The sequence below is a fragment of the Lucilia cuprina genome, chromosome 5 (assembly GCF_022045245.1).
Source record: "Lucilia cuprina isolate Lc7/37 chromosome 5, ASM2204524v1, whole genome shotgun sequence".
Taxonomy (NCBI): domain Eukaryota; kingdom Metazoa; phylum Arthropoda; class Insecta; order Diptera; family Calliphoridae; genus Lucilia; species Lucilia cuprina.
In genome coordinates, this window is record NC_060953.1 from 57,510,147 (window position 1) to 57,523,964 (window position 13,818).

The window sequence follows — 13,818 nt, forward strand, 5'->3', positions numbered from 1 at the left end:
GTTCTAGTTCAGTTCTAGTTCAGTTCTAGTTCAGTTGTAGTTCAGTTCTAGTTCAGTTCTAGTTCAGTTCTAGTTCAGTTCTAGTTCAGTTCTAGTTCAGTTCTTGTTTAGATCTAGACATAACTTATGTCCCGGGAAATGATATAAAGTTAATATTCAGGAATAGCATGTTTCGTGGTAAAGATGGAATAGATGGAATACTGTTGTTTCTTCAACAACTGGAGCCTTCTTAATATGCGAACTTTGCGTGAACATTCATGTGTGTATGGAAATTACTCTTATGTGTGTTATGTGCATGTGTGTGGTTAAAATATTTTTCTACGTGTACAAATTCATTGTTCCTGTTATATTGCTGTTGGCTGTGATGTTTGTTTGAGTGTTGAACAAAATATTTGTTAGTTATTGTTGGCTTTGTTGCTGATGCTGTTGTATAAAACACAACAACAGCATCAAACGTTTAAGCCGAGTTCTTTAATATGGATAAAGGTTATTGTTTAAATATTGGTTTAAATATTGTTTTCTTTTTTCTCAAATTTAAATGAATAATAAAAATTTTATATAGATATATTAAATAAACGAGAGAGTGACAACTTAAGCATTAGAGCAATTAACTTATACTTATTATTGCAGTGATAATTTCCCTAAACTAGTTTTAAAACACAATTTTTTTTTTATGAAAACTGTTTAATAACTAAAATCAACAGCGACAACTTAATTAGCAAACGTTGGGTTAAATCCCAAAAGTCAAATAAAATTAATTAGACTCCTAGAATAGACAACAAAATTAGGTAGTGATGTATAAAAATTCGTTTTAAAATTCTTGCTATAGAATCGAAAAGGTATGTATTTAGTTAGTTGAAATGGACAGACGAACATATCTACCAATTGGAAGTTAGTGGCTTAAATCAGTAGACCCAAAAAAAAAAACAAAAACAAATATCGTACCGAAAAGACGCAAGGAATATAAAACAACAAAGTGTCCTTCAACTTAATTCAAATTAAGGCAAAACACATTGGAATGAAATTGTTAGCACAACTGCAAAAGAGAACGAAAGAAAAAACAATAGGAAAACGTATAATAAATGAAATAAAACCGCAACAACAGTATTATTATGAGCAGCATCGATAAAATATAATTTTTGTACAATCTATAGATTGGTGAAGGAAATAAATTTACAATATCGTCGGAGAATATAGGAAGGAGCGAGGCCAACTAATTCGAGTTTGGGTGAAGGAAGTATAAGAGAAGTTGCGACTAGAAGAACATCGCTAAGAGGAATCACATTTCCTCTCTTATAGAACAGTTTTTACGGCAACATTTCTCAACGATATTGGAAACGATATTTTTGGTCCTTGATTTGAACTTAAGTGATGATAGTGTACAGCAACCGTATAAACCTACTGAGCATTGCAGTCCTATTGAACTAATATTGAAAAACTAAATCCTCATCCTCAGGTTCTTGGATACTAAGCTCTACTGTAGTGTGATGAGTTCCTATAACACAGGCCTTAAAAATTTTAAAAAAGTCGAAATCCTCAAACATACCTTTATATCTTTTTAAAGGATTCATTCGAGTAAAGATATCTCAAAGAAGGAAAAATATATGTCAGATCTTAAGGCTTTATTTTAAAGCTAACCGTATGGTATTTTAGATGTCATGCAACTTTTTATAACGCTTTAAAAGGTCTAACTAAAAATTGTGTTTTTTACTTCAGAACCTGATGTATAGAATCCCAAAAAAATAATTTTTTTCTAAAAGTATACTTTGGTCTTTGGAGATGTTATACAACATTTTATAACGCCTTAGAAAGGTCAAAAAATTTTGTTTTTTTTAACCTCCGAATCCGATATCTTAAATACCGTAAAAGTGTTTTTTAGAAAAGTATACTTTGATCTCTGGAGTAAAAAGTTATCGATCTGTGTTATTAACTAAATCCAGATCACCGAGTGTTATTGGTACAATCTTGTAAAATTCTATCATTACTAGACAACCTAAATGATATAGTTCTTGTACATACCACTACTCCGACAGTTCTTATATATGATTGGATGAGAGAATAACGAAAGGAATGTTACAGACCCTTGATCTTATCTTTAAAGGTACGAGCAACATTTACAAGATACACAACTATAAATATTTTGAAATATTAGACTTTTCCTAGAATATGCGAATGATTTCAGTTCCAGTACTTCAGATTACACCGATAAACAGAGTATATCTATAAATAGGGTTTAAACTAACGATGATACAGGTTCTTGATCTTATCTTTAGTGATGAGAGGATTCAGAGCGGACAGTTACATTTACATAATTCAAAGCTTTTAGACTTAATAGATCAAGTTAGTAGAACTTGATCATATTTTGAACCATAAAGAAATTATGTCTCTTATATATAATGCTTTGTATACACGGTTGTTAGATCTTACAACGTTGTCAGTAAAATGTACAGAAAATGTCTAATAACACTGTCAACTTACAAATTTTGTTTTGCAATATTGTCAGTAATGCTTTTTCTAACAACGTTGCAAAAGAAAAATTGTAAGTTCAGACGATTGTTGGATATTTTCTTAACATTTTACTGACAACGTTATAAGATCTGACAATCGTGTATTACGACTTTAAGTTATATAAGAATCTTGAAACCATAATCAGTTATTTTTTGAACTGTTTAAATAAATGGATATTGTTCTTAAGAAGTCCTCAATTAGATCGTTATCTAGAGAATATAGAACACAAAGTCTGTTGGTGTCAATTATATACTGTGGTTTGAGAAGCTGACGACTTTGTCTTAATTTTTTCTTTACTTGAGGGTTTCGTAGTACAAGGCTACACTCTACGATGAAAGTAGAATGAGTAATACCTAGTCTATTTCAATCAATTGAGTGTTTTGGAGTCCCTGAGTTATTTTTGAACCGATTCTGATCATTTTAAAAAGGAAGTTCATATAATTTTTTCAGACAGACAGATATCGTTAAATTTCTTTGACTTTTACCTTCTATAGTAAAAGTTTGTTAACGCTAACTTACTAGTAACTGACCGATTAGGCACGTATAGATGAACGCAGAAGAAAAATTGGTCAGATTTTTCCTCTTTCAGCTCAAAAATGTTAAAAAAATCTAATCAATTAGATCTTTCGAAAATATCGACTTTAACTTTCCATGCTAGAAGTTGGTTAAAGAAAACTTTCTATAGAGAATGTAACATTTACTTCAGACAATGTCTTGGAAGAAGATAAAATATTGATCGGAGAATAAAGATCTTTTGGGGTGCCCCAATAAGTGGGATATTATTGTGCTAGCCCTTCAGTGGGTGTAGTTGTGTCGATTTCAATCAGAGACTTTGATCTACTACACTACAACGGATGTATGGTCATCGTCACCCTGATCGGTAGAATAGGTTAGAATATAATTTGTAATTGTATTGTAATGGATTAAATAAATAAATAAATAAATAAATAAATAAAGATCTTTTGGTAAAAGAATCTAATCAGATCTGAAATTCTCAGATGTTAGAAGTAACAAATATTCTCTCGAACTAAAACTTCTTTAAGAATTAGAGTAGGATCTCAGATGTTAGAAGCAATAATGATTCTCCCAAACTAAAAAATTTCTTTAAGGATTAGAGTATTAATATAAAGGGTTTAATGACCTCTGACCTACTGAGGCGCAAGTTGTTGCATTCTTTATAGAAAATCAAGTAAGAAACTAAAATTTCTATAGAAAAATTTTCGATAAAAGTAAAATCTTGAGAAAACCAAAAAAATACAAAATTGTTTATGGAAATTTGTTTCATGAAGCACTGCGTAATTAAGAATATCTACTGTGTTCCAACAATTTCGTGTCTAGTCTAAAGAGGGCTTATGTTGTTAATAAATTGATTATGCTAAAGCGAAGTATTATCCTATATAAAGCCTTAAACTGGATTAACCCATAAAGTAAGAGAGACAACAGAGAAAACCCTCAATAAACCATAAACAAATTAAGAAACAAAAATTTAAAAAAAAAAAAGGCAGAAAAGAAGACAACGACGACATGAGACGCCAAACTTTAAATTCAAATGTGCTAATTGAGGCGAAAAATGGCGTTAAATACTACAACTAATAAAAAAAACCAACAACAACAACTGCAACGATGACAATAACAAGAATATTTTATTTTTAGCAGGTAGGGAGAATATTAAAACAGGTAAATTTTTATTAAAGATACTTTTTGCTTGAGAGCAGACAAGTATGAAAGCAACATGTTTGTTTGCAAGTTGTGTTAAATTGTATGACAACATTTGGAAACTGTATGAATGCAATAAAATCCACAAGTTGTAAGAAAACTTGTTTGAAGCTTAGCCAGCATGTTGGAAGCACATTAATTTCATAAAACAAATTCAGTTGTGAACGAGCATTCAAAGCGTTAAGACGTGTGGGGTTTAGTTCGTACTAAAACGTGTAAAATTCGAGATACAAAAAAAATATATAAAGAATTTTGAATTTTATAGAAAGAAAACAGGAAGAAGATTCTTTTTTTGTTTTACGAGAAAAAAGTGTTAACTGTTGTAAATTATAAGAATATAAATAAACCTGGTTTAACGAGTCAAACATAACAGCAAAAAATGTGAAAAATAACAGTTTCATATTAAAGATTATGTCATTGGAATTAAAGTGTAAGAGAAAGATATTTTTGAAAATTGAAATTTAATAAAAAGTATCTTTAAGATATATTTTTAAAGAGCAAGTTTTTTTATTAAGAAATAAATGGTTAAAAACAATTTTAATCCAACATTATTGGCAACTGACGCGTTTAATTTCATGTTTTTTTTTGTGGCTTGAAGTGACTGTTAGCAGTGCTGCTGCTGTTTTAACTGCAGTGCTTTATTTCACGCCATGGGCACTTACAGACATATACATATTTATATCCACAACCTGCGTAGAGTCAAGTCAGTCTGTCATTTTGTCTAAAAAAAAAAATGTGCACAGATAAAGATACATTAGTGGCACCGTGGGTTTGTGTTAACAACAATTAAATGTTGGTCTGAACATGAATAAAAAAACGAAACAAAAGTCCACTGCCGTAGTGTCTGGCTGATTTCAAACCTTTGCTATTCAAAACTTCTTCTTGTGTTTTTTTCCAATATGAATCTCATGTTGGTCTCCAACACAACAAAGCCAACCATCAAACACAACCAACAACCAAACTCTTAGTAAAGTGTGTGAAACATTAGGGTGAAAAAGTTGTGGCAACATTAAAACAACAAACAAACCCCGTTTGGCTCCACTGTCAATGCTTCAAATGAATTGTATCTACTACTTTTCATGTTGATGTTGTTGTTATAACTTTTTGAATCTACTTCATTGTTGTCGTTGTTGTTGTTGTTGTCCATACATTTGCAAATGTTTAATATCGAACGAAGTTGTGTGTATGTCTGTTTTAGTTGAGAGTGACAGACGGTGAGTAAGTGAGTGAGTGTGATTTGCGCGTGTATCTCGCACTTTTTTTGTTGTTGTTGTTTTTTTCTGTTAATATACATTTTCATCGTATCTATGTGTGTTTAGTATCTCAGTCCGGCACTTTGTCGTTTAGTTTGTCAGTGTATATTTTAGCGTCTCATTGAATTTATAAGATTTTTTTTCTTCTATGTTTGATATTTTTGCTCATGGCTTGTTTTTGTACATTGGCATTGTAAACGTGAGTGAGTCTATATTTGTAGCAGTGTTTGTGTATCTGTGTGTGTTTTTCAAATCTATCTGTAAGTTGATGTGTATATATATTATACAATCAAAATTGTCGTCGTACTGTTGTAAAAATACACATAAAAATAACAAAAAAAAAAAAAAAGAAAAACCGGCAAAATAAAATAAAGCAAAACATTTAATTAAAGAAGCAAAAAAACAAATATTTTGAAATCTAGCCAAAAACAACGAAAGAAAAAACGTAATCAGCTGTTAAGCTGTATATTTATAAGATACATTTCTCGGTGAAATTATAAAAATAAAAGTATCTAAAAGCAATTTAAAAAAGTACATATTAAAAAAATCTCTAAAAAATGGTTATTAAATGGCTTTAAAACCAAAACAAAGTTTAATAAAAAAGTATCTATATACTTTTCTAAAAAAGTGCAAAAATCCAACAAATTTAATAAATATTAAAAAAAATCTATAAATTAATGATAAAATTATAAAAAAAAGTTTAAACACCAAAATCAAAAACTAAAAATTCAAATTTTTTTGAAAAAACTAAAGTTTAACTAAAGCTAATACAACTTTTTAAGAAATACATTTTTTTAAGAATTTTTTTAAAATCTTATAAAAAATTTAAAAAAAGTATTAAAATTTAAAGATTTTCAAAAAAAAAATAATAATTAAAAAGTGTTTAAAAAAATCGGATTATAGACCAAGTCTTAAAATTATAAATGTCTTATAAAAGCTTTTGTTTTTCTTAATAAAAAAAATACAAAAATATTTATTGACTATATGGTTTAAAAAGGAAGACCTCTTAGCCTTTTCAAATGTTGTTCAAATTGATAAAATAAAAATTTAAATTATGCAAGTGTTTAAAAATTTTGCTTAATTTATGGCGCATTCAACTTTAAACAAATATTTCATTTCTTAAAAAAAATTTTTAAAGATTTTAAAAGCAGACCTAATAACCTATAATAAAAATACAATAAAATCACACCAAAAAATTTCGAAGTTATGAAAAAAAAAACTTAAAATTAAATTTATTTTTTAAATTTTAACAAAACTTTAAAATATTAAGAAATTTTTTGAACTTTATAGATTCAGTAATAACAACAGTGAATTACAAAGTAGACATCATTATCTTTTAAATATTGGTTTAAACATTTAAATCGTGCTGCAGCTTAAAAAGTTAAGGGCGTTTAAAAACGCTTGATTTCTGAAAACCCTTTTTCAAAGCTATGAAATTTTAAAATTTTAGACTTAAAAACAAATTTTTAATCTTTAAAGATTTCGTTACTTAAATAAGAATAGCGTTTTACAACGTAGATTTTTTGATCTTTCAATTGTTGCTTAATTGGAATTAATCGCATTTGAACTTAAAAAGTCTTGAAAAGCGCTTTACTAGCTTGACTGCCAGGGCACCCAATTAGTGAATATATATTGGATTTAAGTTAAAAAATTATGAATGATGGATTTGGATTGAAAAAATATTAAACTCAGAAATAAATCGCGAATATTCTTCAAATGCTATAGAAAAATTCAACGGAAACTTTTAAATTAATAATTATGACAAATAAATCAAGTTTAATATATAATAAATCAAAATTTGTTTCTATATTTTATCTATAAAATGTGTATTTTTTTCTGCACAACAATGACGCCAAAATTCCTAACTCACAAATAATGCTTTTTATTAAAAAAATCTCAAAAGCTATATATCTTATAGAACATAAATTTTATAAACTATTAAATAATAGTTTGTTGTTGCTTTTCCTAAAGAGTTTTAATAGAAAAAAACAACATAAGATACAAAAGTATCTTTAGCATGATAAAAAAAAACAACAACAATAATAAAAGGCCTACTTAAAATAGCTATAAAATTTATATAGAATTTATAAACGAAAAAAATATATACTAATGTTATTTCATGTGGAAAAATATACTTGATTTTCCTAAATTAGCTAAAAGATACAAATGTATCTAAAGCTATATAGAAGAAAAAAAATACGCACATTTAAATGTTGGAAAAAGCTATAAATTATATTTATTATAAAATATTTTGTTAATGAAGCTGAAAAAACAAATATTTTTAACTAAATGATGTAATAGATACAGAATTTTCGTAAAAAAACACTTAAAGATAATCAAAAATCAATTTCGATTTTAATAACGAAACTATAAAAAAATTGATAGATAGATAGATAGATAGATAGATAGATAGATAGATAGATAGATAGATAGATAGATAGATAGATAGATAGATAGATAGATAGATAGATAGATAGATAGATAGATAGATAGATAGATAGATAGATAGATAGATAGATAGATAGATAGATAGATAGATAGATAGATAGATAGATAGATAGATAGATAGATAGATAGATAGATAGATAGACTTATCATATCTGTAATGGCGATCTTTTTATAATTAATATTTAAACATTTCCAATTATTAAACGTTTTAATTTGTCTCTTCTGTTTTAATTTTTGGCCCGTCACCTGCTTTCTTACCGTTTACTCAATATTTCACTAAAGTTTGTTACAAATGCAAACCCTTAAATTGTTTTCTCCTCACTTAAACTGGTATGAAGTTAAATAAATGTTATTTATAGTGGGTGTAATTTTGGCAATAAAATACATAACGATTACTTAATAATTTTGCATATAAATTAATTAAATTCTAATTTTAATTCAATTCAAAATACAAATATTTCAAGAGTAACGACTTAAAAGCAAACAAGAAAAAAATGCAATAAAACGTGTTGCTTCATACTAGACATGTTTGACATTTACGCCATTTAATATCTTTAAACAAACTTATAAATAAAAATGTTTAGAGATTCTTTTAGCGCAGTTAGAAAATATACTGCTTTATGCTGATTTGAAATTTTTGTTTTATAAAACAAACAAAAAATAAAAATTTACATTTTTATTTACGTGTAGGTCAAAAACTGGCTTAAATTGTGTGAAATAATAATAAAAACTAATGTTTAACAAGAAATTGCAAATTATTTATATTCGTTTTGTTGTTCTTATTTTAAATAACAAACAAGGGAAAGAAAAGAGTGTTTGTTTCGTGTTCATGGTGCTATTTTATATTTAGCCGGTTTATTAAGGTTTAGCCGGTTAAGTAACATTCATCCGTCTATCCATATATATATTTCGAAAATTTAATACACTTTTTTTTTATTAAACATTGAAATTAGTTTTTGGTTTTACTTTTATAACAAATGAATTTCTAATAACTGTAGTTTTAATTGATAATGAGTCTTTAGTGTTTGATCAAAAGTTTATAACATATTGAAATAATTTAAAAATATTTCACACTATCTTTTTCTATACAATTCAGATTCTAGTCTACTATATACTCCAGAAGCGTCTACTATATACTCTTTTAGCATCTTCTACTCTCTTCTTTGTATTCTATTTTATAATGCTGACTATATAGCCACACGAAAAGTACAAGCTATAGACTTCCCTAGAAACTCAGTCCTAACTATATTAACTATATATTAACTATTATAGTCCAGACTATAGTCTACTATATAGGCTAGACTTAAGCCTACAGTATAAGCTATACTCAATATGCTCGACTATAGTCTACTCTATAGGTTAAGTAGACTTCTCTATAGTCTGGACTATAGTATACTAGATTGAAGTCTTCTCTATAGACAAGACTAAAGTCTACCCTACCCTACCCTACAGTCTATAGGCTAGACAATAGTATTTTATGGGCTAGACTATAATCTACTCCAGTCTATTCTATGGTCTATAATAGTCTATTATAGGCTAGAGTAGTCTATTCTATAGTCTAAATTAGTCTATTCTACAGCTAGACTATAATGTACTCTATAGGTTACACTATAGTATATTTTATAAGCTATTTTATAGGCTAGAATAAAACCTATTAAATACGCTAGAATAAAGTTTACTATATAGGCTAGACTATAGTCTATTCTATAATCTACTCTATAAGCTAGGCTAAAATTTACTTTATAGACTAGACTGTAGTATACTCTACAGACTAGACTACAGTCAACACTTTAGAAAATAGTCTATTTTATAGTCTTCTCAATTCTATACGCTAGACTGTAGTCTACTCTATAGGCAAGACTATAGTCTACTCTATAAGAAAGACTCTTTAGGCTAGGCTATAGTATACTTAAAAAGCTAGAATATAATATAATAGGCTAGAATATAGTCTACTTTATAGGACTACTTACTAGACTACAGTCTTTTCTTTAGGCTAGACTACAGTCTACACTTTAGACTATAGTCTATTTTCTATAGGTCTATTCTATAGGCTAGACTGTAGTCTACTCTACAGGCAAGACTATGGTCTACTCTATAAGAAAGACTGTCTGTTCTATATGTAAGAATATAGTCTATTATAAATTCTTGACTATAGTCTACTCTTAAGTTCAGAATATAGCCTATTATATAGGCCAGATTCTATGATAAACTATAGTCTATTCTATAGTTTAGACAATAGTACATTCTACGGATTAGATTATGATTTATTCTATGGTCCAGACTATAGTATTTTCTATTGGATAGACTATAGTAGGGTTCTATAAATCGACATTCGAATAATCGAACAATCCACTTTTTGTCGAAAACTTGACTATCGTCTATGAAAAAATTCGAAAAGTCGACTTTGTAAATAATAGTCGGAAAGTCGAAAAAAGTAAAAAAATCGGAAAGTCGAAAAAAGTTGAAGGAAATCTAAAAGTCGGAAAAAGTCAAAAATAGCCGAAAAAGTCATAAAGTCTGAAAAATCGAAAATAGTCTAAAAAAGTCGACAAAAGTCGAAAATAGTCGAAATAGTCAAAAAGTCGTAAAAAGTCCAAAAGTCAGAAATCATGGAGTAAAGTGCTTACAATTCTACAAGAAAAATTACTTACTTTTGTTTGAGACATTTTAAAAGAAAATATTGTTTGGATGAAAATAAGTTGTTTTATAGAATATTTATAAAAAAATAAAAAGTCCGTTCACAATTTCTTTCCTTTGGAAGAAATATGAAAAAAGGACAAAAGTTTTGAGAAAAAAAGTCAAAAACTCTAAAAAGTAAAAAATTGTTGAAAAGTCGGAAAGTCGACTATTTATAAAATAGTAAAAGTCGAAAAGTCGAAAAATCTAAAAGCCGACTTTTACTTAAATGAAAAAAGTCGACTTTTGTTTCAGCTATAGAACCCCTGACTATAGTCTTTTGTATAGCCCAGACTATAGTCTTCTCTATAATCCAGACTATAGTCTAGTCAAGACTATAGCATATTCAATAGTCCAGACAATAGTAAAATCTTTAATCCTAAATATATATTTTAGACAATATATTTCACTCCAGAGCATAATCAATGGCCTGGACAATGTATAGTGCAGTCAATTTATGTGATTTGTGTTCTGTAGCATATTTAAAATTCGTTGTGGATTTGTTTTTCTTCTGTTAACATGATTGCTTTGTTTATGGGAACATTGCATAATTAGTAACTTGTTGTTGCGTTTTAGCATATTGCTAATTAAATTCATATAAAATATTAATATGAATATTTTTCATAAACAGTTTTAATGACTAGAAATTTATGTAGAACTTTTGCACTTAGCAACAGAAAATTTTTAGATTATTTTTTAAACAATTTCAAATTGTCATATTTATAATGGTCTACGTCACAGTGTCGGGGATATTATATTATGTAATTGTGCTCCATTTGAAAAAGTCTGTGACTCGCCCGTTTATAACGTTCGTACAACTAATTTATAATTTTATTAAATATGATTTAAATTATATAAAAATCCATTGAAAATTTTGCTAAAAATTAAAAGTTTGTGGTTACACTGATATTGTTGTACTATTTGATGCAACGCTGCCAAATTTCAGAGTATAACTTAAAAACAGTTTTAAGCCAAAGATTAGATATTATAAAATCTAGATTTAAAGATTTCAAGAAATTAAGACAAATTAAATTTTTAACAAAAATAAAAATAATTTACTCGTTTCTTTAATGAGACATAAATTAAAACTGGTTCTAAATACATTCTTTCATTAACTAGTCTCACTAAACTATTGTCCATTAATTTTTATGCACAATTACTTCTTTCTTTCTGTTCTATTGTTAAAACAAACACAACCAGTTTCCTAACGATTTTAAACAAATAAATAATATTTTTTATTTCGAATATAAATCTCCAAAAGTTGAACCTTAACATTTTGCATTAAAACAAATTCTCATTTATCCCGAGAATTGTATAAAAATTAAGTTGTTTTTGAACGACAACCATCATTCAGTCTGTGTTCAACAAACGAATAATATCCAAAAAATAAAATGAAATTCATCATTGTATTCGCTGCCCTTTTCGCCTTCGCTTTGGCTGCTCCTGCTGAACACGGTGCTGAGATCGTCCACCAAGAATCTGAGGTTTTACCAGAAAGCTTCAAGTTCCTTACCGAAACCTCCGATGGTAACCACCATGATGCCGAAGGTAAATTGTTGAATGTTGGCTCTGATCACGAATCCCTCGCTGTTCATGGTTCATTCTCCTGGGTTGATGAGAAGACTGGCGAAAAATTCACCGTCAACTATGTTGCTGATGAAAACGGTTTCCAACCCGAAGGTGCTCATTTGCCCAAACCCGAACATTAAGTGTTTGACTGATATTAGGTTCGGAGAAAGTTGAATTGTTTTTGTTAAATAATTCAATAGGTTTTTATTAAAAAAAATAAATGAAATATAATAATTAAATTTTATGTTTTTTGTTTACTAATTTTAAATTGAATAACGTGGCTTGATGCTTATTAGAATTCACGATGCCATCATCATGAGTCCTCGAATGACTTAGTTAAGAAATGTTTTTTGAAATAAATTAATTGGAGTTAATAGATAACTGGCTGATATCTTGTTGACGGATATTATGAAGATTTCATTATGGATTCATGGTATGAAAATGAAGTTGTTTAAGTATTTTTACTGAAAACATTCTGTGAAATTTTTGGACCTAGTTCAAATCATTAAAACAATATCTATTTCACAATGTTTTCTTCTTGTTAATTAAAACATTAACGCTATTATTAAAAATATATAAATTAAATTTTAATAATTCTACAACATCGCCCGGATGACTAAGATTTCTGATTATCACACATAAAAAACAACTTACCTGCACATATAAATTATACATTTCTTATTTTTTCTTTATCTTAATGATGTGGCAGTGTTTTAATTTTTACCTTAATATTGTTGCACTGCCTCTCTGTCAAAATTTATTTTACAACAGGAATGGAAAACTATGTACTATTAAACTTTTTAAGTAATTTATATACCGCAGATAATTATACGTAGACTAGTATACTAATAAAAATACTAGTATATAGGCTAACTCATAGATTTTTCAATGAACTGGCTAATGGAATAATTAAAGGCCAAATACTAGAGAGCAGCATAGACTGTGTCTTATCTATGGATAAGATATCTATAGTTCAGACAAAAGACTAACTTGTAGTCCATACTATAGACTCATATTTAGTCCAGATAGACAGATCTAAAATCCTGACTATAGACTGATCTATAATCAAGACTATAGACTTATCTATAATCCAAACTATAGACTGATCTACAATCTAAACTATAGACTGATCTATAGTCCAGACTATAGAATAATATGTACTCCAGAATACAGACTGGAGTACATACTGGAGACTATAGACTGATCTATAGTCCAGACTATAGACTGATCTATAGTCCAGACTATAGACTGATCCACAGTAAAGACTATAGACTGATCTATAGTGCAGACTATAGACTGATCTATAGTCCAGACTATAGACTGATCTATAGTCCAAACTATAGACTGATCTATAGTCCAAACTTTAGACTGATCTATAGTCCAGACTATAGACTGATCTATAGTTCAGACTATAGACCAGACTATAGACCGATCTATAATCCAGACTATGGACTGATCTATAGTCCAGACAATAGACTGATCTATAGTCCAGAGTATAGACTGATCTATAGTCCAGACTATAGACTGATCTGTAGTCCAGACTATAGACTGATCTATAGTGCAGACTATAGACTGATCTATAGTCCAGATTATAGACGGAACTATAGTCCAGACTATAGACTGAACTATAGTCCAGACTATAGACTGA

At 28.4% G+C, this 13,818-nt stretch overlaps 1 protein-coding gene across 1 annotated transcript; it reads left to right on the top strand.

Annotated features, from left to right (window-relative positions):
• The first annotated feature begins 11,951 nt into the window (after positions 1-11,951).
• LOC111686691 (larval cuticle protein 65Ab1-like) lies at positions 11,952-12,546 on the top strand. The gene has a single exon (XM_023449056.2). The coding sequence runs from the start codon at positions 11,993-11,995 to the stop codon at positions 12,308-12,310; it is 318 nt and encodes a 105-aa protein (XP_023304824.1). The 5' UTR covers positions 11,952-11,992; the 3' UTR covers positions 12,311-12,546.
• The last annotated feature ends 1,272 nt before the right edge of the window (positions 12,547-13,818 follow it).